The 22,724-nt window shown below is 38.3% G+C and overlaps 1 protein-coding gene across 5 annotated transcripts in view; it reads right to left on the bottom strand.

Moving 5' to 3' along the window:
- The window catches only part of LRP1B (LDL receptor related protein 1B), a 1,166,776-nt gene that overhangs the window by 206,457 nt on the left and 937,595 nt on the right, over positions 1-22,724 (bottom strand). For all 5 annotated transcript variants that reach the window (XM_072983887.2, XM_078376975.1, XM_078376977.1 and 2 more), the window contains exons 27-31: positions 21,823-22,067; positions 17,308-17,439; positions 14,867-15,094; positions 13,298-13,472; positions 8,960-9,054 (exon numbers count right to left, since the gene is read on the bottom strand). In XM_072983887.2, the coding sequence (XP_072839988.2) occupies positions 8,960-9,054; positions 13,298-13,472; positions 14,867-15,094; positions 17,308-17,439; positions 21,823-22,067 (875 nt within the window). The remainder of the gene's footprint in view (positions 1-8,959; positions 9,055-13,297; positions 13,473-14,866; positions 15,095-17,307; positions 17,440-21,822; positions 22,068-22,724) is intronic.

Genomic DNA, 22,724 nt, shown 5'->3' with positions numbered 1-22,724 from the left:
GGAAATATAATTACCTTAAGAAATCTGCTTTTGTTACCTCCTCGTATTTAGCCAGCACAATGTTACATCAAGCCATAAGGGCTTTTACGCTAGCTAGGCTCAATGTATTTCCTTCTAAGCTTTTGGAGGGAAAATTTCGAGGTTTGCCTACATCAGATTGTCTCTGCCCTTGAAATAGTGATAAAGTTGAATCAGTTGGGCATGTTCTCCTCTTCTGTACTTGCTATTGGGATCTTCGTATGGAGCTTTTATCATCTATTATTTGTAAATCTCCCGGGAGATCACAGGAGGATTATGTCCAGCTGCTACTCTCTGACAATACCCCTTATATTACGAGACAAGTAGCCAAATTCTGTGCGGCAGCAATGGTTATTCGTAATCAAATGTTTGGGTAGGTGATTTTAGATGGATATGTTTTTAATATAACACTGACTGAGTTTTATTTATATTAAGGATACATGATGTTATTAACTGGAAAGAAGGGTTGTTTTATCATGTTTTAATGGAATTTTTTTACCCTGGCTGATCTTACCAAGCCATAATTATATGTATCTGTTTTATATTGATTTGGTTTTACTGGTCTTTGACCATAATAAAGTATTCATTCATTCAGTAGAAACTATTGGCTAAAAATTATCTTTCTACTAGTAGGACTTGCAGCAGGGACATTGATAGATACCTTTCAATCTGCATAGAAAAGTCACCTGTCTAAGGAATTATTTTGCTATGATTTTCTCCCAGCACCTTAACAGAGCTTGGCCAATCCAAAGCCAAATCAGATGTTAAGCAGATAAGCTGGAACACAGAATTACAAGAACATTTAAATTTATAGACTAAATATAAATGCCCTAAGCAATAAGATAATTATGCACTCAACTTATTTGGCTAATTTAACTTTTTTCCCAAATTCAAGAAAGCCTTTATGCTAGCCCAATTTAATGTTTGTCTTCTGTACTCCTGGAGAGGAGATCTCATGGAGTCAAGATTATTTATGTCTCTGTGATAGCAAGGAAGCGAATACGTGGGACATGAACTTTTACATTTCTCCTTCTACCAGGACCTTTATAAAGCATTTCTTTAACCTATTATTTGAAAATTCCCAGGTAGATCTGATGAATTTTCAATGTTCCTTTCTGATTAGGTCCTCCATATTACTAATATTACCTGGCTAAATTTTGTACAGCTGCCATAGTTTGTTGTAGTCCCTTTGGTAGCACAGTGGTTTCCCCCCTTCCCGTGTTGGATACCTGTGATTTAAATTTTATATACTGTGTGGATGTAGTGTTTGGCATACTGTGTATTGCATGTCCTGTTCTGTTTTCTACTGTACTGTTTGGTGATGATTTTTTGACTTGTAATAAAGTAGAGCAATTAAGTATCTCAAACATATTCAAGATAGATGTCTCCTCGTCCCTGTGGTTGAATCTATATGGAAATTTTAAAACTCTGGCACAGATCTTGAGGGGTCATGTTTTGTCAGTATCATTCTTGCAAACTGATATATCTTGTTTTCGTATCCCTTCTTGTATATTATTTAAATCTTCTATGTTTATCAAGTTTCACTTTCAAAAAGATCTCTCTAACTTGATACAGCCTTTTGCTATGCTATGTGTCACACTGATTAGTTTACTAGGTGACAAATTCTGGATGGTAAAGGATCCTTTTGGCACATCAAAAGGCTCCAAAACTTTATTAAAGAATAAGACAAATGGAAATGTCTAAGAGATGTGGGTACAAAATTTAAAGCAGTAATACAAAACAAATGATTCTAGGTATAAAAACTAACTCTGACACAGTAAAGACAGAGGAAACTGCTGGTACGTGGAGAATGACTGCCAGCAATAGCCTTACTGAGGCTACCAAACAGTCTTCAGGGTTTGTTTTACATCTTTAAGGCAAGTGACACATGCACTTTGACTAGAACCACAACACCTTCTTGCTTAACTGGGAAATAATTGAAAAGCAATTTTCTAATTGGTGCAATGATGAGAAATTACTTTACAAATGGCCAAAATGACAACATTTTTGTTTAAAAATATTTCTTTACTGAGCAATGTCATAGGTTTCCCGGTCCAAGTATCTTGAATTAATTGGCCTTTTCTATCAAACCTGAGATAAACCAATACCATTCCCAGGTGATAAACACATACCTTCACAATGACAGAATTTTCCCATGCAATTATCTTTCAGGTCACGCAAAGGACAGGATAAGAGAAACAAAAGTGTAAAACAGAGTTTTAAACTGCAAAATAGAACCTGCTTCTATTCAGCCTAAGATTGTCCAATAAAAGCGTAAGCAAAGATGGAAAACTATCCATAGAAGCCTATAGATACAAAGTTGCTCATAGAGAGAATTATTGGCACATACCACCCTTAAAATCATTGGTGTACAAAGGTCTTCCACAATACAGCACAACAGTGGTTCATGGTGCCATGACTCATATTGGTTGTTTAATAAGACATATGACTGGATACATGATTGAGATGCATCTTGTCACCTCATGAATTAGCCACATTAGGCTGTGGCACATTGTACAAACTTTATATGAACACCAGTAGGCTTCTGGCTAGTAATGGTTATTTGAAATCACAATTAACATACAAACATCTTACAGTATGAATAAGACTTTTGAAAATGTGCATAAAATGTTCCCAAATAATTTGAGAAGCCATTACCAACTTTTTTTAAATCCACAAATGGCTAAATTTATCACTGGTCTTATTACCTCTCAGAGCCATTGTAGTATTGTCTGAAACTATTTGCCTAGAGATAGAATGGACACACTAGCTGAAGAAGGAGAGGTGGCCATTATTCCCAGCTCCCTTTTCTATCTCCACATCCCAAACATATGCAATTTGGGTTAGTCCCCCTCTGGAGCAGCTTTTTTCCTCCCTCCTTCAGGGAGGAAGGTTGAATCTGTGAAAGTAACCTCCCTTCCTCCAGCAGGACCGTCCCATAAACAGACTTCCACTCACAAAACCACTGTACCTATCCCACATAATAAATTCAAAGAAAACAAAGTTATACAACATGGATTAACTTGACTAAGTCAAATTAAGGTTGGCGTTTTTTAATTTTCTAGATGCAAAATTGCTGTTTTGAGGCAGTTTGCTATTTGTAAAGCATTTCTATAGATGAAATGAAGGAACTGGTGTATTAAGATCTATGAATAAAAATGGAAGTCACATCAGAAATGTGAATGCTAAATAGGAAATTACTGTTAATTGATGATCCTAACAATATGCTATGAATTACTGGGTTAATTTGCTTACTGATCCAAGCTTGCCTCCCCCAATACTTGTAAAATAAGGTAGTACATCTACATCTGTAATATTTAATCACTGAATAGTTTGGAATGAAGATTTGTATTTAGAAGAAGCAAAATTAATTCATCCAAGATTGCCCAAAGGCTAAAATTATCCACTTAGCATGCAAAATATGTGTTCTGACAAGATCATGATGTAGTTGTAATTCAAATCCACTGTTGTATGGATATTAAAAAGCAGCAAGAATAAACAAGTTAAATTCCTGAATATTCTCTTCATCAACATTCTCTTCATCTTAAACAAAACAGAATAAAACAAAAATAAATCAAAGTAGGCAATACCCCTACAATGAACTTAAGGAAGACTTCACATTAAAGGAAGAAGCCTTTCTGTAGAATTCCAAATTTACTGGAAGTTACAATATTTTTTTTTTAAAAAATTACTTTCCACTCCAACAATGAAAGAAAGAAAGAAAGAAAGAAAGAAAGAAAGAAAGAAAGAAAGAAAGAAAGAAAGAAAGAAAGAAAGAAAGAAAGAAAGAAAGAAAGAAAGAAAAACATACCAGCCACTGGTTCATTTCACTGGAACTTGAGCCAGGTTTACAATAGGCTGAGCTAGTGTTAGGCATAGTAAGTTCAAAGTTAAAACAGCTAGTGTGTGGTGTGATCTGTTACACAAAAGTAGTCCTTTGAAACCACCTTTTCTGCTCCAGCACGAAGCACTGCACTCACAAAAAAACACAAACTGAAGTGAGACAGCAGTCTGACTCAATTCCCACCCACCGCCAGCATCCCTAGAACACCAAATTAAAAATCAGGAAAGAGGTGGAAAACAGTGGAGAAAAGCAGCAAGATTCCTAAGTTATATTCCCAGCAGGCTAAGTTAAAATAAATAAATAAATAAATAAAATTATGGATAAACTGTCAGTTTAAGGGCTCACAATACACTTGCATGCATCCCATGACTGCTCCCAACCTACTAAATCCCATGCATTAGCTTAGGGGTGAAAAGGAATGGTTGAGAAAAAAAAGCAGAACAAGTGTCAAGGCCTTCCGTCCCTGCTTTGTGAGGTTCTGCCCTATTCACAACAGACCATATTAAGGATTCCTGTATACCTAAGTTGAGCCAACAGATCCTGGAGAATGCTCTGTCTGCTCCATCCAGTTTTAATGTGGATGGTTCCAGGGGACCAACCAGGAAGGAAGAGGAGAAATCAGGTAAAGTACTCCTCTAAGAAGTTCTGTTTGACTTAACTGCACCTAAGAATGAAATCCTAAGCATACCAATTTAGTGGAGAGTGTAAGGTCATGAAGCACATTAGGTTGCTAGGTTGTGTGGGGAGCAGAAAACTGCAGGGTACAGCAAGCTAGCTGAAGGCAGCAGGAGAATAATAAAGATGACCCGCTGGGGAGGGTTAGCAGGCAGGTTACATGGCACTCTTCCACCTTTAATAGCTGATCAATTGCTGTTAATCGTACACTCCCAGTTACATTTTACTCTTAGAAAGTCTGGCTTTGCAGGCAGTTATTACAAACCATTCCCTACTATAATTTTAGAAGTGAACATTCTACATATTTATTTATTTATTTATTTATTTATTTATTTATTTATTTATTTATTTATTTATTTATTTATTTGATTTATATCCCGCCTATCTGGACAAATAGACCACTCTAGGCGGCTTACAATATAAAATAAAACAGTATAAAACAACAAATACATACATAGTACGAACAACAACTACAATAAAATACGAATAGGAAGAATAAGAAAAGAAAATCAAGAACTGCCTGGAGGTAAGGCCTGAATGAACAACCATGTTTTAAATTGGGTTTTAAAGATGCCCAGCTAGGGGCCGCGCAAATGTCAGGAGGGAGATTGTTCCAAAATGTTCATTCTACTACTGATAAGAACTGGTAAACTGTGATAGCTTCCCTTGGTACAATTTACACATTTTAAATTAGGGGATGAGATCTGTAAAGTCCATATTGATGTCTTCTTTCGTTCCCCATCTCCAGATCCATTCAGTACAATTTCCCATGCAATGTTTGGTGAATTTATAAATGGGGGGAAATCAATAGAGGTTTTTGTATATATTTTATAAACAGTCATATTAATGGATGGGATAATTGAAATGTGTTTGGATTTTAGAAATTAATGCAGAGTTTCTTGCACTTTTTTTTAAATGTGTGGTTGTTAATTGCCTGTTTTTATTTTATATAACAAATGAGGTTTGCAAATATATGCATTTGCAATCACAAATGGCAGTCCATATTCTATTCCATTGGTTCCCAACCTTAGATCCCCAGATATTCTTGAGCTGCAACCCCCAGAAGCCTTTGCAACTAGCTGGCCGGTGTTTCTAGGAGTTGCAGTCTAAGAATACCTGTGTTACCCAAGGTTGAGAATCACTTCTCTAGAAAATCCAGTAAGTACGTTCGTTTCGTTTAGTTGTTTAGTCGTGTCCGACTCTTCGTGACCCCATGGACCAGAGCACGCCAGGCCCTCCTGTCTTCCACTGCTTCCCGGAGTTCTGTCAATTTCATGTTGGTTGCTTCGCAGACACTGTCCAGCCATCTCATCCTCTGTCGTCTCCTTCTCCTCTTGCCGTCACACTTTCCTAACATCAAGGTCTTTTCCAAGGAGTCTTCTCTTCTCATGAGATGGCCAAAGTACTGGAGCCTCAGCTTCAGGATCTGTCCTTCCAGTGAGCACTCAGGGTTGATTTCCTTTAGAATTGATAGGTTTGTTCTCCTTGCAGTCCAAGTGACTCTCAAGAGTCTCCTCTAGCACCATAATTCAAAGCCATCAATTCTTCGACGGTCTGCTTTCTTTATGGTCCAGCTCTCACTTTCATACATCACGACAGGAAAAACCATAGCTTTGACTATGCTGACTTTTGTTGGCAAGGTGATGTCCCTGCTTTTTAAGGTGCTGTCAAGGTTTGTCATTGCTTTCCTCCCAAGAAGCAGGGGGCTTTTAATTTCATGGCTGCTGTCTCCATCTGCAGTGATAATGGAGCCCAAGAAAGTAAAATCTGTCACTGCCTCCATATCTTCCCCTTCAATTTCCCAGGAGGTGATGGGACTAGTGGCCATGATCTTAGTTTTTTTGATGTTGAGTTTCAGGCCGTTTTTTGCACTCTCCTCTTTCACCTTAATTACAAGGTTCCTTAATTCCTCCTCACTTTCCGCCATCAAAGTGGTATCATCTGCATATCAGAGGTTGTTGATATTTCTTCCGGCAATCTTAATTCCAGCATAGGATTCCTCCAGTCCAGCCTTCCGCATGATGTATTCTGCATATAAGTTAAATAAGCCGGGGGACAATATACAGCCTTGTCATACTCCTTTCCCAATTTTGAACCAATCAGTTGTTCCATATTCAGTTCTAACTGTTGCTTCCTGTTCCACGTATAGGTTTCTCAGGAGATAGAAAAGGTGGTCAGGCACTCCCATTTCTTTAAGGACTTGCCATAGTTTGCTGTGGTCCACACAGTCAAAGGCTTTCGCATAGTCAATGAAGCAGATGTTTTTCTGGAACTCTCTGGCTTTCTCTATAATCCAGTGCATGTTTGCAATTTGGTCTCTAGTTCCTCTGTCCCTTTGGAATCCAGCTTGTACTTCTGGGAGTTCATGGTCCACATACTGCTGAAGCCTACCTTGTAGGATTTTAAGCATAACCTTGATAGCGTGTGAAATGAGTGCAATTGTACAGTAGTTGGAGCATTCTTTGGCACTGCCCTTCTTTGGGATTGGGATGTAGACTGATCTTTTCCAGTCCTCTGGCCACTGTTGAGTTTTCCAAACTTGCTGGCATATTGAATGTAGCACCTTAACAGCATCATCTTTTAAGATTTTAAATAGTTCAACTGGAATGTCATCACTTCCACTGGCCTTGTTGTTAGCCAGGTTTTCTAAGGCCCACTTGACTTCACTCTCCAGGATGTCTGGCTCAAGGTCAGCAACTACATTGTCTGGGTTGTCTGGGATATCCAAATCTTTCTGATATAATTCCTCTGTGTATTCTTGCCACCTCTTCTTGATGTCTTCTGCTTCTGTTAGGTCCCTCCCATTCTTGTCCTTTATCATGTCCATCTTTGCACAAAATGTTCCTCTAATATCTCCAATTTTCCTGAACAGATCTCTGGTTTTTCCTTTTCTGTTATTTTCCTCTATTTCTTTGCATTGTTCTTTTAAGAAGGCCCCCTTGTCTCTCCTTGCTATTCTTTGGAAGTCTGCATTCAATTTTCTGTAGCTTTCCCTATCTCCCTTGCATTTTGTTTCACTTCTCCTCTCTGCTATTTCTAAGGCCTGTACCTACTGTACAGTAAGTACAGAATTGTGTAAATCCATTAAAGAAACCCAACAAAGATAATTTCTTGCACACTGCTGAACTTAATCAGGTATCATTCATATTTCAACATTATATATTTGGTTTACCCTTTTATGTCTATATAAATTTATCTTAGTATGAATAATGAGTCACTGTGCTTGATTAATACAACATCTCACAATGGAAGGTATGCACAATGTTTAAAATTCTTTATATCATATAATTTACAAGCGAATATTTTAGGACTTAGCAATGAAAAGTCAGTTAAATGATTTTCTAGAAAAAGGTATTTAGAACTAATTTATCCTTCTAGTCTTAACACACTGGAGATATTGAAGGAGATGATCTTGCAGTTTCTGGCTTTTAAGAATCCTGTATTTATTATAATCTCAATTTAATTATGTGTCATTCTTGTCAGACATGATGCTATATAACAATAATAAATGGTAACAGGTGAAGAGATGAGTAATGTTATAATTTTAGCTCCCAACCCCCTCCTCCAAATTTGACCTTCTTCCACATAGTACAAGTTATATAAAGAAATAATATTACTAATAATCAACAGTTAGGAAAAAATATTTTAACAGCTCAAGGATTAAATGTTTGTGAATTAAAAATGGCACCAAAACTCATATAAATGCATGCAAAAATATAACACTTATTTTTTTTCACTGGTCAATGTTATGGAAACTCTATTTTCAATCTTCCTACTGACCAGGCAGAAGGGAAGCATTTTTAAACTATATTTTAAACTGCTGTTTGAATTTTGGGACACTGAACTAAAATCAGTGTAATGTGTAAATATTTACATATTTACTTCCATACCTTCTAGTGAGTATGTACCAAACCTTCATATCTATCTAACGGAAACATTTCAGTGCATGCTTACTGAAGAGTTGCTGCTGCTGTTGTTGTTGTGTACCCTAAAGTCACAATCCTATGAATGAGCAATCTCCAAAATATCCTGTCATCAGCTGTAGCTCTTGTAAACTCAAGCCAGTGTAGGCCTCATTAAAATAATTATTGTGAGCAAAGATGCACAAGAATCTGCTCTACATAATACTTTTGAAGGCATCTCTCCAGTCATACTGTAATTCTAGCAACACAATAGTCCATGAAAATCTGGAAGCCATGAATGTCTGTGTTCATGTCTGTTCAATTTGTGACTCACAAAGCTACGGTCTTATACTGTTGTGTTTCTTGCACTCCTAGGTAAGTAACAGTAGGCTTACTAAGTTTGGTGGGATTTTTTTTAGCATTATATAAATTATGCACACTACATGAGTAACTTTTATTTGAACAAAAGTTAGACAAAGAATATGTTTCATGCAAAAATAGTAATTATAGCAGTATTTACCAACTGGATCTTTCTGATTCTGAAACAGTATTTTGCTGTTGCTACCATCCATATTTGCCAAGTTAATAGTGTTCCCATCAGTCCAATAAAGTTTCCTGAACAAAAACAAAAGTCAGAAAACATGTTCTCATTAAAATATTTGTGGAGTAATACTAGCTTACTACGAAATGATGTGTTCGAGCAAACATCAGATAGGGTGGCTTATGGTTTTGCTGCAGTTCGCATGAGAAGTCCATGGAGGGGGCAGTTTTTTTCCTTTCACAAATGTAGCAATTGCACTGAGAAAGATTTTGTTGCACCATCTGCAGAGTAAGAGTGACATTGGGGCCCTTTTTAATAAGGGTTGAAAGAGTGAGATAGGAGTGGCTTCTTACCTTCTTGCACCTACTGAATGCACTGTGCCAGATTTTACTCTATTTTGTTGTTGTTTACTCGTTAAGTCATGTTGGTCTCTTCGTGACCCCATGGACCAGAGCACACCAGGCCCTCCTGTCTTCCACTGCCTCCCGGAGTGCCTCTAATTTACTCTATTAGACCCAACTTAAGACATAATACTGTATCAGGTTCTTCTGTTGGGTATATCAGAAAAGTGGGGGGCTTTAGAATGAGCACTTCCTCACCTTTCCCCAAGACTTCTGACATGTTTAGATTTTCTCTACACTTCTGGCAAAACATCTGAAGTAATATCTGACAGCAGAAGTATTACACTGTAGCAGGCCTCTCCTACACAAGCAGAGTGGCATGTGTCCTGCAATCCAAGGCCTTTCTGACAGCTTGCAACCGGCAGTCGGACTGCACCCTCCCTTACACTCAACTCTGAAAAATTGATTTCTAAATTCTACCACAAAAACAATGTTAAATTAACATGTATTGATTACAGTTTTCCTAAATTTCCATCAGCATAACGCCAGTGATATATCTTTCTGTGGTGAATTGCCACTACAGTAGTTAAAAAGTCAAAGTAGGCAGTTCTGACTGGTGTGTGATAGGAAATGCTTATGCCAACTTCTCAACTTGTGGTAATTTGCTGCTGAAAGTTATGCCGCTGGTATGACACCAGTGAACATAACTAATAGGATTCCACCCACTGTAAACTTTGGTTAAATAGAACGGTTTGCAAACATGTCAAAAATGTTATGTATGGGCAGAATCTGTTTATCTCTACACAGTACATATGTGGTTATTCTTTCCTGCCTATTTTTCATGGCAGTATTCATTACCTCGTTCAGCAAGTGGAAGCTCTGTTGTTTTGAGTGGGGCAATCTCTAGCTAATGCAAGTCCAGGATGAAGTTTGCATGGAGCCTAATGCTTATTCATCACATTTTCCCAACAGGATTTTGTCCAATATATTTCATAGTTTTTTGTTACATATCTATAAGTGCTTGCTTTGAGGGCCACGTTTTTGCGTTGGGGCTCAGTTTAGTGCAAGATATTAAGACTGACAATATCATGCACCATTATTTCTTGTATTCATAAAAGTAATAATTGAGTGCCATCAAGTCAATTCTGACTTACGGTGACTCTTTTCAGGGTTTTCTAGATAGCAAGTACTCAGAAGTGGTTTGCCATTCCCTTCTGCAAGTGCTTTGGGACCATATAGCTTGCCCAAGGCCATACAGGCTGGCTTTTCTCCTGGGAGGCACACTGAGGAACTGAACTCCCAGCCTCTGGCTCCACAGCCAGATAACTAACTCTGACTGCGGTCACACCAGCAGAATGTCCAACTGTGGTTACGCGACTTTTAATTCTGTTCCTGTCATGCTTTGTCATCACATGGTATTGATTCCAGAATTGTGTCCTAGTGTGTTTTTGAGTTACCAATTCATTTTCTTCCAGTTCAATAAGCGCTAGAGCTTCTTGTTGAGACCATCTGACAGACATTAACTGGCACATTGACACAAACGCTGAATAAATTTTTAAATAAAAATTAGAAAGACATGCACAGTGGCAGTAGCTCAAAAACATTGTGATAAGCGGCGTGACGTCGCGACGAGACAGCAGCAGGAGGACAGAGCTCTGTCCCCTGGGCTGAATCCTGACCTTCTTCGGGACACCGTAGGGTGTCGGAACCACCCTGGAGGGGTGGTGAACTGTGGGGGAAAGCCTGTTGATCACGGGGGGGGGCGGCGGCCACCCCGTTCAATCCAGGAAACTCCCAAATCAGCGAACGGGCAGAAACAAGCAGCTTCGGCTTGCTTGCAAGTCGCTGGCAGCCGGCCAAAGAAGCAAGAACCAGCCTTTTGACATCGCTGTTTACCATCGGGTGAGACTTTTATAACTAATTGCTTATACCCCTGGAAAATTCCTATACAGTATATGGAAAAAGAAATGCTGTCCCTCAGAAACTAAAAAGCGGCAGAAGATCTGGTGAGAGGGATAGCTGATGGAAAGGAAATAACTTTAAAATATACTTTGAGAATATTACAGTTTGATGCTGTGAAGCTTGAGAAATTTTCCTGCAACCTATATTTGATAATCTGAATTTTATTTTGACTATTTGGAATCTCTTGGTGTGGAGCCCAGGAGCTGTGACCTTGACTACTTGGCTGTTATTCCCTTTTGACTTCCTCTGAGCTTGGCTGGGAAATTAACCCTAAAGTGGACTTTTAAGGCCATCAGCCGTGGATACAATATTGCAATGGCACAACAAGGAGAATTCTGGAATGGAATAAAACTTGCACTTGAAAGAATATTGGACACCGTGAAATCTCACTATGAAGAAGCAAAATTAGCTAATCAACATCAGATGGATTGTGGTCTGCAGGCAGCAGGGAGCGGCAAGGAAGGAGATGGGAATATTTCAGATGAGGCATCCCAATTAAAACAGCAGCTTGAGGAAATTTTTCCAAGATAGGCACCGGTCTTGGATCAGGGAGGAGTGCCAGGGAGGGACAAGGGGGAAAAGACAGCAAAATTAACCAGAAGATGCCTGGAGGACTCACTGAGGATGGACTGGGTGCATAGAGAGTTAGTGGGCATAGATCAGACCTATAAAATGGCTTCAGAGGACATGAGGGATGACAGAAAACTTGAAAATACAGTAATATTAAATGAGAAAGAAATTAGAGAGGGAATTACCTAGAAAGATGAAAAAAGGGAAAACAAGGAAGGGCCCCTTAATATTGAAAACAGGTTTATATTCACCATTTGGATTTGTAAAAGGGTATATTCTGTATATTAAAAAGGAGAATTAAATTGAAATAAGGGAGGCCTAATTAGAGTAAAGATGTAATATGGTGATTTTTTTATTTTAGGTAAACTAAATTAGATATAAAGCTGCGTTATGGATCTGGAACCACCTTTAATAAAAATGTTACTAGAAGACTGTTAATAGAATAATTATTAGAAGAATTTTATATAATATGAGAGTAATATTATGATAGTGGTTATATTGTGTACTAAAATCTGTATGTGAATGGTTTCAATGCTTGAAAGATGTCTGGAATTGGGGGGGACAACCAGGAAAACACTGAGATGTAAAAAACAAATAATTGTAAGCAAAATATGTAACACGATGTCTGATAAGCACAAAACAATGTAGATAGACCGGAAAACTAATAAAATGTTTAAAAAAAACACATTGTGATAAGATTGTTCACACACACACAATGATGCAATATTTCTTTAAAAGATCCACAACAAAAAAACTAGAAGCCTCTGGCCGAGCAAGAAATGATCCACAGTGAGCACACTCATTGTGTAAATGATTTGATAACAGCCCTGTGTCATGTGACTGCAAATTTATGATACGAACTCAGTGGCGGATAGGAAGGCAACATTTGGCCTCATTGAGCTAAAATATAAAATAAGAATGAAAAGGAGTACAATTTTCTGGAGTCCAGACAGACTCTCTAGATTTCAAGATGTTCTTCACTGCTCACTATTTTCCCAAAGGTGAGTTCAAAAATATGTACAGTATAACTGCTTCTTTCATATTTTGACATGGTATAGCTTCTGAAGAGATATATTGAATATTGTAATTCAGTCTCTGTATACTGGCCAGGGCTACAAGGGAACAGAAGAAAAATGACACCTCTCCCTTTCCACACACAGATATGGGCCCCACAGATATTAGATATAATTCCACTTAAATACCTAACTGCACCCCGTTTGGCAATGTTTTCCTCTCCACTTTGTGTGTGTGTGTGTGTGTGTGTGTGTGTGTGTGTGTGTCATTTTCACAGAGGCTCTATTTCTCATAAGTTGTTAGTGAGGTTTCATGTTACCTGAATTCACTAGCTAGCACTTCACCTGATAAGCAAATGCAAAATCATACTCAAAATAACGCACATTACATTTACAATGCCATAAGTCTACTGGTGAAAATAATACTTTACCCTTTAGCTGGATGCACTGCAAGGTACTGTGGTTTATCAATTCCATGTATAATTGACGTTTTTAAAGAGCCGTCTAAGTGCGCTACATTAATCTGTGTTTCGTCAAATTCTGAGCTAATCCAGTATAAATTACGTGATAACCAATCTACTGCTAGTCCCCGAATACTCTGAATGTCTGAAAAATGAAAAACAGAAAAGTAGTTGCCCAAACTGCTCTGCCAATACATTTCCATTTGTTTTAAAAGGACTTTATATGTTTCCTTTCCACAAAATAATTACCTACCTTTAATTATTTCTTCACACACTTGAAGAAGTCTATGAAGCTAACTTTTCAATGATATTACTTGAAGTAATTTTACTGTGTAAAGCATAATGTACCTTAATTAGCTTTCTATACCCACAATATACAGCACTAAACTAATAGCAGTGCAAGCTGCTGGTTGTTATGCAGGTCTTCTGAAGAGTATGTGAAAAGCTCAGAGCACAAATGCAGGCTTTATTTTCTATTACAAGAGAGAAAGATAGAGACAGGTTGAAGTGCCTGTCCAGATTCCCACAAAGGGCATGTGAAACATGAACACTGAAGACAACAACATGAGTCAGGGTATATGGCATTATCCTTGCCATTCCGGAGAGTAAGCAGTGTTGGCAGATGGAATACTGACTGTGCTCCTTCCTTTTGTGAAGTGATCTGGGATTCAGCTGAAGCTACATAATGAATTGAGAAAGGAACAATTTTTACTAATTCCATTTTCCTTCTACAGTTCCAGGACTACCTCCCTCATTGCTCCAAAGGGATCCCATTTATTTAGAAGAGATTTTGGAGGGGCTGGAGGTTTGTGTTTCAGACAAAATTCAACTCCCACTTTTCCATCCATGGAGCATAGAATTTGAGGAATTCCACTCCAAGTAATTCTTGGTCCAGCCACAGGTTCCACAGTTCTTGGACTAAAATTCCCAGAAGCCATCACCACTAGCTGTGCTGGCCATGAATTCTGGGCATTATAGTCCAAGAAAATCTGGGAACCTAAGGTTGGGAACCAATGGTCCAACCCACTGTTTTTTTTTAACCTGCTTTTTTTTTTAACAGTGTGTGAAGAAAATTCTTTTGCTTAGTGTAAAAGATTGCATAAGAGTAGACTCACTGGATCGGTGGAGATTTGATGAGTAGACCCCTTCATAAGTTCCACTGATTCAAACTGGCCTACTCTACTTGTGACAATACACTAAAGTTGCAACTACAGTAGATCCATTTGAAACAAAAGACCTTAGAAAGGAACTGACTCACGAAATCCCCACTGATTGAATGCACCACTTTGGTACAACTTCCTATGGTAAGCCACAGGATTTTAGCCAAAGCATCTTCAAGATGCAACTTTGGTGAGATGTAATGTAAAATTCAAATTATAACCCCTGGGACCCATAATGGTGATTAAATCACTGTTAGTTAGCTTAATCTCAAGATAGAACATTGCTGAAATTAACAGAACAGCATCATTTGGTTATATATAACTGTTTCCTTAATTAGCAGATATTAACCAATATTGTTTTCAATAATATACTGTTTACCTCTTGAAATGACAGTTTCTAAGCCAGTCCCGTTAATGAAGGCCCTTTTTATTGTTTGTGTCTTCACATCTGTCCAGTATAAACGTTCCTCTACAGTATCAAAATCTACAACTGTTACATCATCAATATCAGGAACTGTGAAGGCTGTTATATAGTTGAAGTACGGATTCTCTATGTCAACACCTCTGATTTCTGAACGTGTTGCATAAAGAAGAAACTTTTTCATTTCTGTAAGAATTATAGATGTTACTTTATAGATATAGTTCAGTGGAATAACATACAATTTTTATATTGAAAGTATGAATGAAGAGGATTATAACAACCAGATCTGTAATGCAGATACACTTATATACAGACAAAATACAATCTAAAGCAAAGAATTGCATTTATCCAGGTATCACAAGCAACATTTATTGTCCCATTATATGTAAGAACAATACCAACACAACAAACGAGGGAAACAAAAAGTTAGTTAGAATTTAGCATCCCAAGTATCTTAAATACTGAATATTGTTAGAACTTTAAATTATTTCATATTATTAGGTTAATGGTGCAAATGCCTTGTACTAAATACTAGCATTACATTAATAGGAAAAAATCTTTTAAGTGAAATCAGCCAGGTATTAAAACAAAGCCCAATAAATTGTTCATTCTCTTATAGAATAGGACAAATGGAATTTAATCAGTTCTATGGGGCATTCCTCCTCCCCTCCTATGCAGCTAGTTCCAAGTAAAAAAAGCAAGTCATGAGAGACAAGGCCATGGGCTGGAGCATAGAGACCCGAAGCAAACACGTCTCTATAACATCGTCTAGAGGGGCGGGGTAAAAATCCAATAAATAAATAAAAATAAATAAATATGATGCAGAATGCAGGGGCATCATTTGCGAAAGCAGAAGTGCCCTTTTGCTTGGGCAAGATCCCTTTGGATATAAAGAAAGTAAAAGAAAGGAAGTGCACATGAAATGGTGGTAACACTTTTTGATGTGCTGCTAAGGAAAAAGAACCAACTGGGTCTGCAGGACTGTTGTTTTCACAAGGGGAAGCCCAGTTTGTTCAAATGGGCTATCATAGAATTGTATCATAGAATAGTGAAGTTGAAAGGGGCCTATAAGGTCATCAAGTCCAACCCCCTGCTCTATGCAGGAATACAAATCAAAGGATATCTGCCAGGTGGTTGTCTAAGTTTCTCTTGAATGCCTCCAGTGTTGTGGCACTCACCACCTCTTGAGGTAACTGGTTCCACTGCCGTACTGCTCTAACAGTTAGAACTTTTTCCTGATACCCAGTCGAAATCTGGCTTCATGTTAACTTGAGCCCATTGTTTCATGTCCTGCACTCTGGGATGATCAAGAACAGATCCTGCCCCTCCTCTGTATGACAGACTTTCAAGTATTTTAAAAAGTGTTATCATATCATCCCTCTGTCTTCTTTTTTCAAGGTTAAACATGCCCAGTTCTTTCAGTCTTTCCTCATAGGCTTGGTTTCCAGCTCCCTGATCATCCTTGTTGCCTTCCTCTGAATTTGTTCCAATTTGTCAGCATCCTTCTTGAAGAGCAGTGTCCAGAACTGGACACAATACTCAAGGCGAGGCCTAACCAGTGCTGAATAGAGGGGAACCAGCACTTTGCGGGTGCTATGTCCCCTCTATTCAGCACTGATTCATCACTATCTCCATGGCTCAAAATTATGTTCAACAGAATGCTTGGAATTAATTCTTAATGAGTTGTTCAAAAACAAACTTTATTTTCTGTAATACATTCTAATCAAACAAAACTAATTTCTAGAATGTTTTTGCAGCTACATTTGCATAATAAAAACAAACCATCACTGCAAATTGAAACAAATGCTTCAGAGTTACTTAACATTGCTGCATCTCTTACAGCTAACACATGTATTATACTATTAAATAATTTCTTCTGAAATCTTGTATGCTTTATAAGCTACTTCTTAAAACCCCTACAATGATGCTAGGATGACTTCAGGAGAAAACTGGGTAGCCATTTGAACAATTACATACTTTTCCAATAGGACAAATCTGAGACCCAAACAAGGCTGGAATCGCTGTCCTTAAAGGGGGGAGGGTTTGTTTATGGGTTTTCTATTTTTGTATTTTTGTTGTAGTTGCTGGATGTTAGGTGTCTTGTACTTGTGTGCTTAAATAAAAAATTAAAAAACCCCAAAAAACCCAATTACATACTTTTTAATTCTGCAATGGATCAGCATAATCATTTCTGAATATGCCCTTTCCACTTTCAAATCTCTCTGCTCTATAGAGAGATCTGTGAACTTACAACTCCATCCAAGATATCAAAACTTCAGAAACAGAATATATTGAAACTTGTTCACATGCAGCAACAGTTGTCATCAAAGTTATCACTACACAGAAACTACAGAAGTCCTTTATCTGTCATGCAACAAGGGAATTTATTTGAAACTTACCATAACATGTCTTTCTGTCTGTAGAAAGCTTCATTAGATGAGGACAGGCACATGCAGCGCTTCTGTTGTGATTGATTAGGCACATATGAGAGCAAGGGCCTCTGCCACTATTAGCTGCACAAGGATTGGAAGCTGGAATTCAAAAGGTAGACAGAGGCTTATGATGTGAGCATGTTCAACTGTCTCATGTTGCATCATTTTTATGTACACTACATTACATTTTATAGGAGAGCAAGGAAGTTTAGAATTTGTTTATAAGAAATCTCATATTCAATAAAGGGAGTGTGGAAGAGAAAGGCAAAAGGATATCTTCCATAATTATACACCTAATTGGACTCACATGCATGGAAGGTCTCAAACTATATGCAAAACCCAAGGCTGCAAACTTTCATTTCATTCCATTTTGTAACCTTGCTCATAAGACAATATCCACGCCCCCTTAGAAAGGCTCTTACATCTTAGGAAACTGCTTGACTGGTGAAATATATCAAGCTTTCCCATCACTGTATTTTCATTCTTCTAAAACCTATATCTGTTGCAATTTTGCCAATTATGTACACAATGTCTCAGCAGGGTAAAAAATACGATTCAGTTCCCACAGTTTAGGCAGGTGGTGGGTGTGACATAACAGAGCTAGATTTACAGAAATTAGAAGCCTTAAGCAGTGGGACCCCAAGTAAACGCCTCATCTTCATTTGCACTGAAGCTTTTGAAGAGAAAATATTGGTTCTAATCAGATGAAATCAGATGAAATAAATCCATGTAACAGAGAATTGCCCACACAATGATGGACTTGAGAATGGGATGTCACTTTCTTCAAAGTATAGTCTCCTATCATTCATATAAGACAAAAAGCCCAAAGAATCTTCAGTTTGTTTCAGTTCATGTACTTGGAGTTGTCAAAGTGGAATAAAAATCATAAAGGGAGTGTGCCAAGACTATCTAGATGTGTTAGTGTCAACTGACATTAAAAAATTGCCTTCCTGAGAGGCAACAGGAGTTATCATGCAGCATATTGGGTCATATCTGGTTCTCTTCCTCTGATGACAAAGGGCTTTTTCAGACAGTGGAACCTTCTATGACTAGAAAGGCCAGGTGGTTTTCACACATTTCCTTTCCTTCTGTAGTGGTGGCGGCCACATGGTGGTTCTGCACAGCCCCCTGGGAGCTGCCCAACTGGCCGGAATTGTGCTGTCACCTCCAGATTGGCCAGCGCAGGCAGTAGGCAAGATCAGCAGCTGGCCAGCGGACCTGAAAGGAGGGGTTTCCAATCTGGTCTGCCAGCCCAGCATGTAACAGAAGCTTTGGCTGCCAGGCCCCCAGTTGACGCTGGGCAGTGTTCTCAGCAGTAGCTCCAGAGCAGAGACAGAGGTGAGTGATGAGTGGCAGCACAGAGACCAGCAGCACAGAGAGCAGTGAGAGAAGAAGCAAGGTGGAGAGGAGAGCAGAAAAGGGGAGAGCAGCACAGTGTTCAGAGAGCCACAAGGACCCACAGAAGCCTTCATGGGGGTTGGTGTTCTGGGCTCACCCCCCCCAAAGGAAAACCTCAGGAGCTGAAAATCCAAGTCTACAGGCATATACTTCAATGTGTGTCTATACACCTTAGAGCTGAAATCACTGAAGCCCCTTGGCCATCCTAAACAAAGGCTTGTGAGCAGACAGCTGAAATCCTCCAGAGAGCAGGATCCAAAAGCAATAGATTTAAGTTACAAGGAGAAGGATTCCAACAAAATATTAGGAAGAACCTAACTAGGTTGTACAAGAGTGGAATGAATTACCTTGGGACATACTGGATTGTCCTTCATTTGAGGTTTTTAAATAAAGATTGGATGGCCATGTGTCTCGGGTGCTTCAGCTTTATATTTCCTGCTTTGAAGGACTTCATGAAACTTGGGGGTCCCTTCCAGCTGTGCAGTGTTATGACTGTATGATCTGTTTACTTTTCAAACATATGCAAACAGTTTTTTGTTGTTGTGTTATTGTTCGGGAGGGGAGGCAGCAAGGGTGAAGATTTTGTGTAAAGGCTTTTTGGGGTAGAGCGAATTCAAAGCAATCACACCACTGAACAGCATTAAAAAGCCTTAAACTCATAGTCCTATTTCCTTTATTTTAAAAAGGAAAATAGATAAATTCATATAAGAAGTTGTGAACATTCTCTTCTTTGGCCTCTGAGTGCAGAAGGTAGGAGCCTATGGAACCCTTCGTATCTGTATAACTCCCAGGACTTGGGTTCAACTATTAATTGATTTTATTTCTACTCCAACTTTCTCCCAACAGAGGAATCCAAGGTGGTTTAGCAATGAATTTTAAAAAGCAAATACTAAACCAATTAAAATTACAATAAATTACATTAAAAAAACCAAATATATTAAGCGTTTGAAAGATCTGAATAAAACCAATTCAAAAGAAAATTTAAAAGATAAAATATGGAACTCCCCCACTAAAACCTCCTTCTTACCAACAACTTACTTATTAAAAGTTCATTACATTACTTATTATTCCCATTCAAATATAATATTAGGCCTTCAGAACACAACCAAAGGCTGTTAGGGACTTTTCTCTGTACTTTTCTCTACGTGGGGCTTCCTTTGAAGCTGATGTGGAAACTTCAAGTGGTGCAGAATGCGGTGGCCAGACTCCTTACTGGAGTGAGAAAATACCAACATATCTCTCCTACTCTGGCCATGCTGCACTGGCTGCCCATCCGTTTCCGCATTGACTTCAAAGTGTTGATGCTTACATATAAAGCCCTAAATGGTTTAGGACCTCGATACTTGGCAGAACGCTTACTCCCAACTAGTTCTACCCGTGTCACCTGCGCGAGCCAGGAGGTGAGGCTGAGGAGCCTGACGCCGAGGGAGGCCTGGAAGGAAAGAACTAGAAACTGGGCCTTCTCGGCGGTGGCTCCTCGCCTCTGGAATAACCTACTTCTGGAGATTCGCGCTGCACCCTCGCTGGGTAATTTTAAGAACCAACTAAAAACATGGATGTATAGGCAGGCCTTCCCTTCCAGTTAATTCCTGTCCTCTTTCCTTTTTTATTCTTTTTCTCTTTTATTTGATTTATTTTGTATTTTTCCCATTGCAGAATCATTTAATTAATTAATTGTTATAAACTTTTCTTGAACTTGTTATCCTTTATGTTGTAAGCCGCCTAGAGTGGTTGAAATGACTAGATAGGTGGGGTATAAATACAATAAATAAATAAAAATAAATAAATAAAGTGCTTCCACTATGTAGTTCTATTATTTCCTTGAGGAGAGTGAATCACAGTTGTTGAGGTCAACTGTAAAACAAATGTGTTATCCTCCCATGGTAGCTAACTAGGATTGCCCTTGGTAACTGCTATCTTAAGAACATGAATATATGCCTTCCTCCATTGAAAACAGCCCTGATCACTATTATCAGGAGTGCTGTCTTGTTAAAAAGAAAAGAAAAATATGTCCATGCAGACACAAGCAAATGCACAACACAGAACATAGTGTAGACAATAAGAATGATCAGGAGAATCACTAGAGGAAGGAGAAAAGTAATTTTAGTATTCTGCTAGTTTCAGCAGATATTGGGAAAGGAAAGGAAAATACTTGTGACTTCCCACTCTTGAAATCACAATCCATTTCCTGCCATCCTAGCCCCATTCAGTGACAGGACAACTAGTTTTTAATACCACTGCGTTATATTCATCTATTTAAAATAATGGCCACAAAAGATTCCAAGATCAATGTGTGCACCATATACCAACACCACAGGGTCTTTTTATAAATGGAGGACAGAGAATCATAGCATTTTCTCCAACTTGCAACTGGTGGTTAGTAACACTTCACAGAAGTAGATGCAAAGAGCCATTTATTCAAACTTTATGATTTGCTTAGTGATTAGCGATGGGGGTATTTGACTCTTCGACCTCGCAGCGAGGCTTGTTCTCCCGCCTCCTGCCAGGAGTGGTGAGCGGATCACGTACTGCGGAGCCATCGGTAGAATCATGCCGACCACGTCCTTGGTGGATCGGTGAGTAGACTGTCTGGCCCCATGGGGCTGGGCCCTCATTAATGCCACCTGTGCAGGGATATTCGTATATGAATACAAATACCCCCATCTCTGTTAGTGATCTTTATATTGCTATAGGTTTAAGATATGACTGAGACAATATTAATATTGTTGTCTCCATTTTAAATTTTTCATATTAGCAGCACAAACCAGGGAACATTAAAAGGATATAAAGAGATTATTGCATGTAAGTATAAGACATTAAGACCATACTACTACTACTACTACTACTACTACTACTACTACTACTACTACTACTACTACTACTACTACTACCTACAACAACAACAACAACAACAACAACAACAACAACAACTATTATCATCATCATCCAAGTTGAAGAGGAGGAGGAAAAGTAGCAACAGCTGAAGCTGCTAAAACATTTTCAATCATATTCCTTGTATTAGTGTACAAACTGAATGTGAACAAAAACAATATAATGGACACTTGTTAAGAAGTATTGATTTACCTTGTGGTTGACGACTTGGGTGATAAATTTGAAGATCAAATGGCTGTGCACTAGTTTTTTGGATCACACTAACATTTTGACCAGTCCATTTGTTGGCTTTTGACAATGTGTTTGTCCTCCAGTCTGTCCAATATACTTCACTCCCAAATAAAGAGACAGCGAAGGGGTGAGAAAGATATTCATGTCCTCGTATTATCTCAATCATGCCTGTTCCATCATATAGTGCTGAATAAATAGCATCTGACCTGAGTAATAATACAAACAGAAATCCATTCTGAAATTTCAGTTCTAGAAATCAAACATGAGAGAACAACTGACATCGTTCTTACTGCAGTTGTGACCTTACAACTTTTGTCTGGAAATTTAAATACAAAAGGACTATATGCAAATATTGGAGAAAGGGTCACATTTCAGTGTTAAAAGTAACAGGCAAAAAATCTCAGGTTCAGTCTCTGGTATCACTGGATTGGATTCTGTCTTCATCACACTAAAAGCAGGTTTGCAGGAATAGGTGAGACTTAAGTTAGCTACTGTTACAGTAAGTACCTTAAGACAGTTAATATATCTGTGAAGGATCTCAGTCATCCAGTTCAGTTTCTCTGGAAGTTGAGTCATGGCAACTGGACTTCTCAGAAGTCCAGTTGCCATGATTCAACTTCCTGTTAAAATAGTTAAGAAAGCTTCATTGATTTTCATGAGTCTACTCTTAAGTATCTATGGATCCAACCTATTTATGGAATCTAATGTCTCTTTACATATTATTCATAATCTATTTCTCCTACAATCAGCCACAATTTCTTTTTTATGCCAGTGTTGTCATAATTATATGGGAAAAGCATATTACATGAATAGAGCTGGATCACTACTTGCAGGAATATCATAAAGAGAAAATAACACAATTG

Source organism: Pogona vitticeps, chromosome 1, assembly GCF_051106095.1.
Source record: "Pogona vitticeps strain Pit_001003342236 chromosome 1, PviZW2.1, whole genome shotgun sequence".
Taxonomy (NCBI): domain Eukaryota; kingdom Metazoa; phylum Chordata; class Lepidosauria; order Squamata; family Agamidae; genus Pogona; species Pogona vitticeps.
Note: the sequence above shows the minus strand (reverse complement) of the source record. Positions and strands in the feature narration are given on the sequence as shown.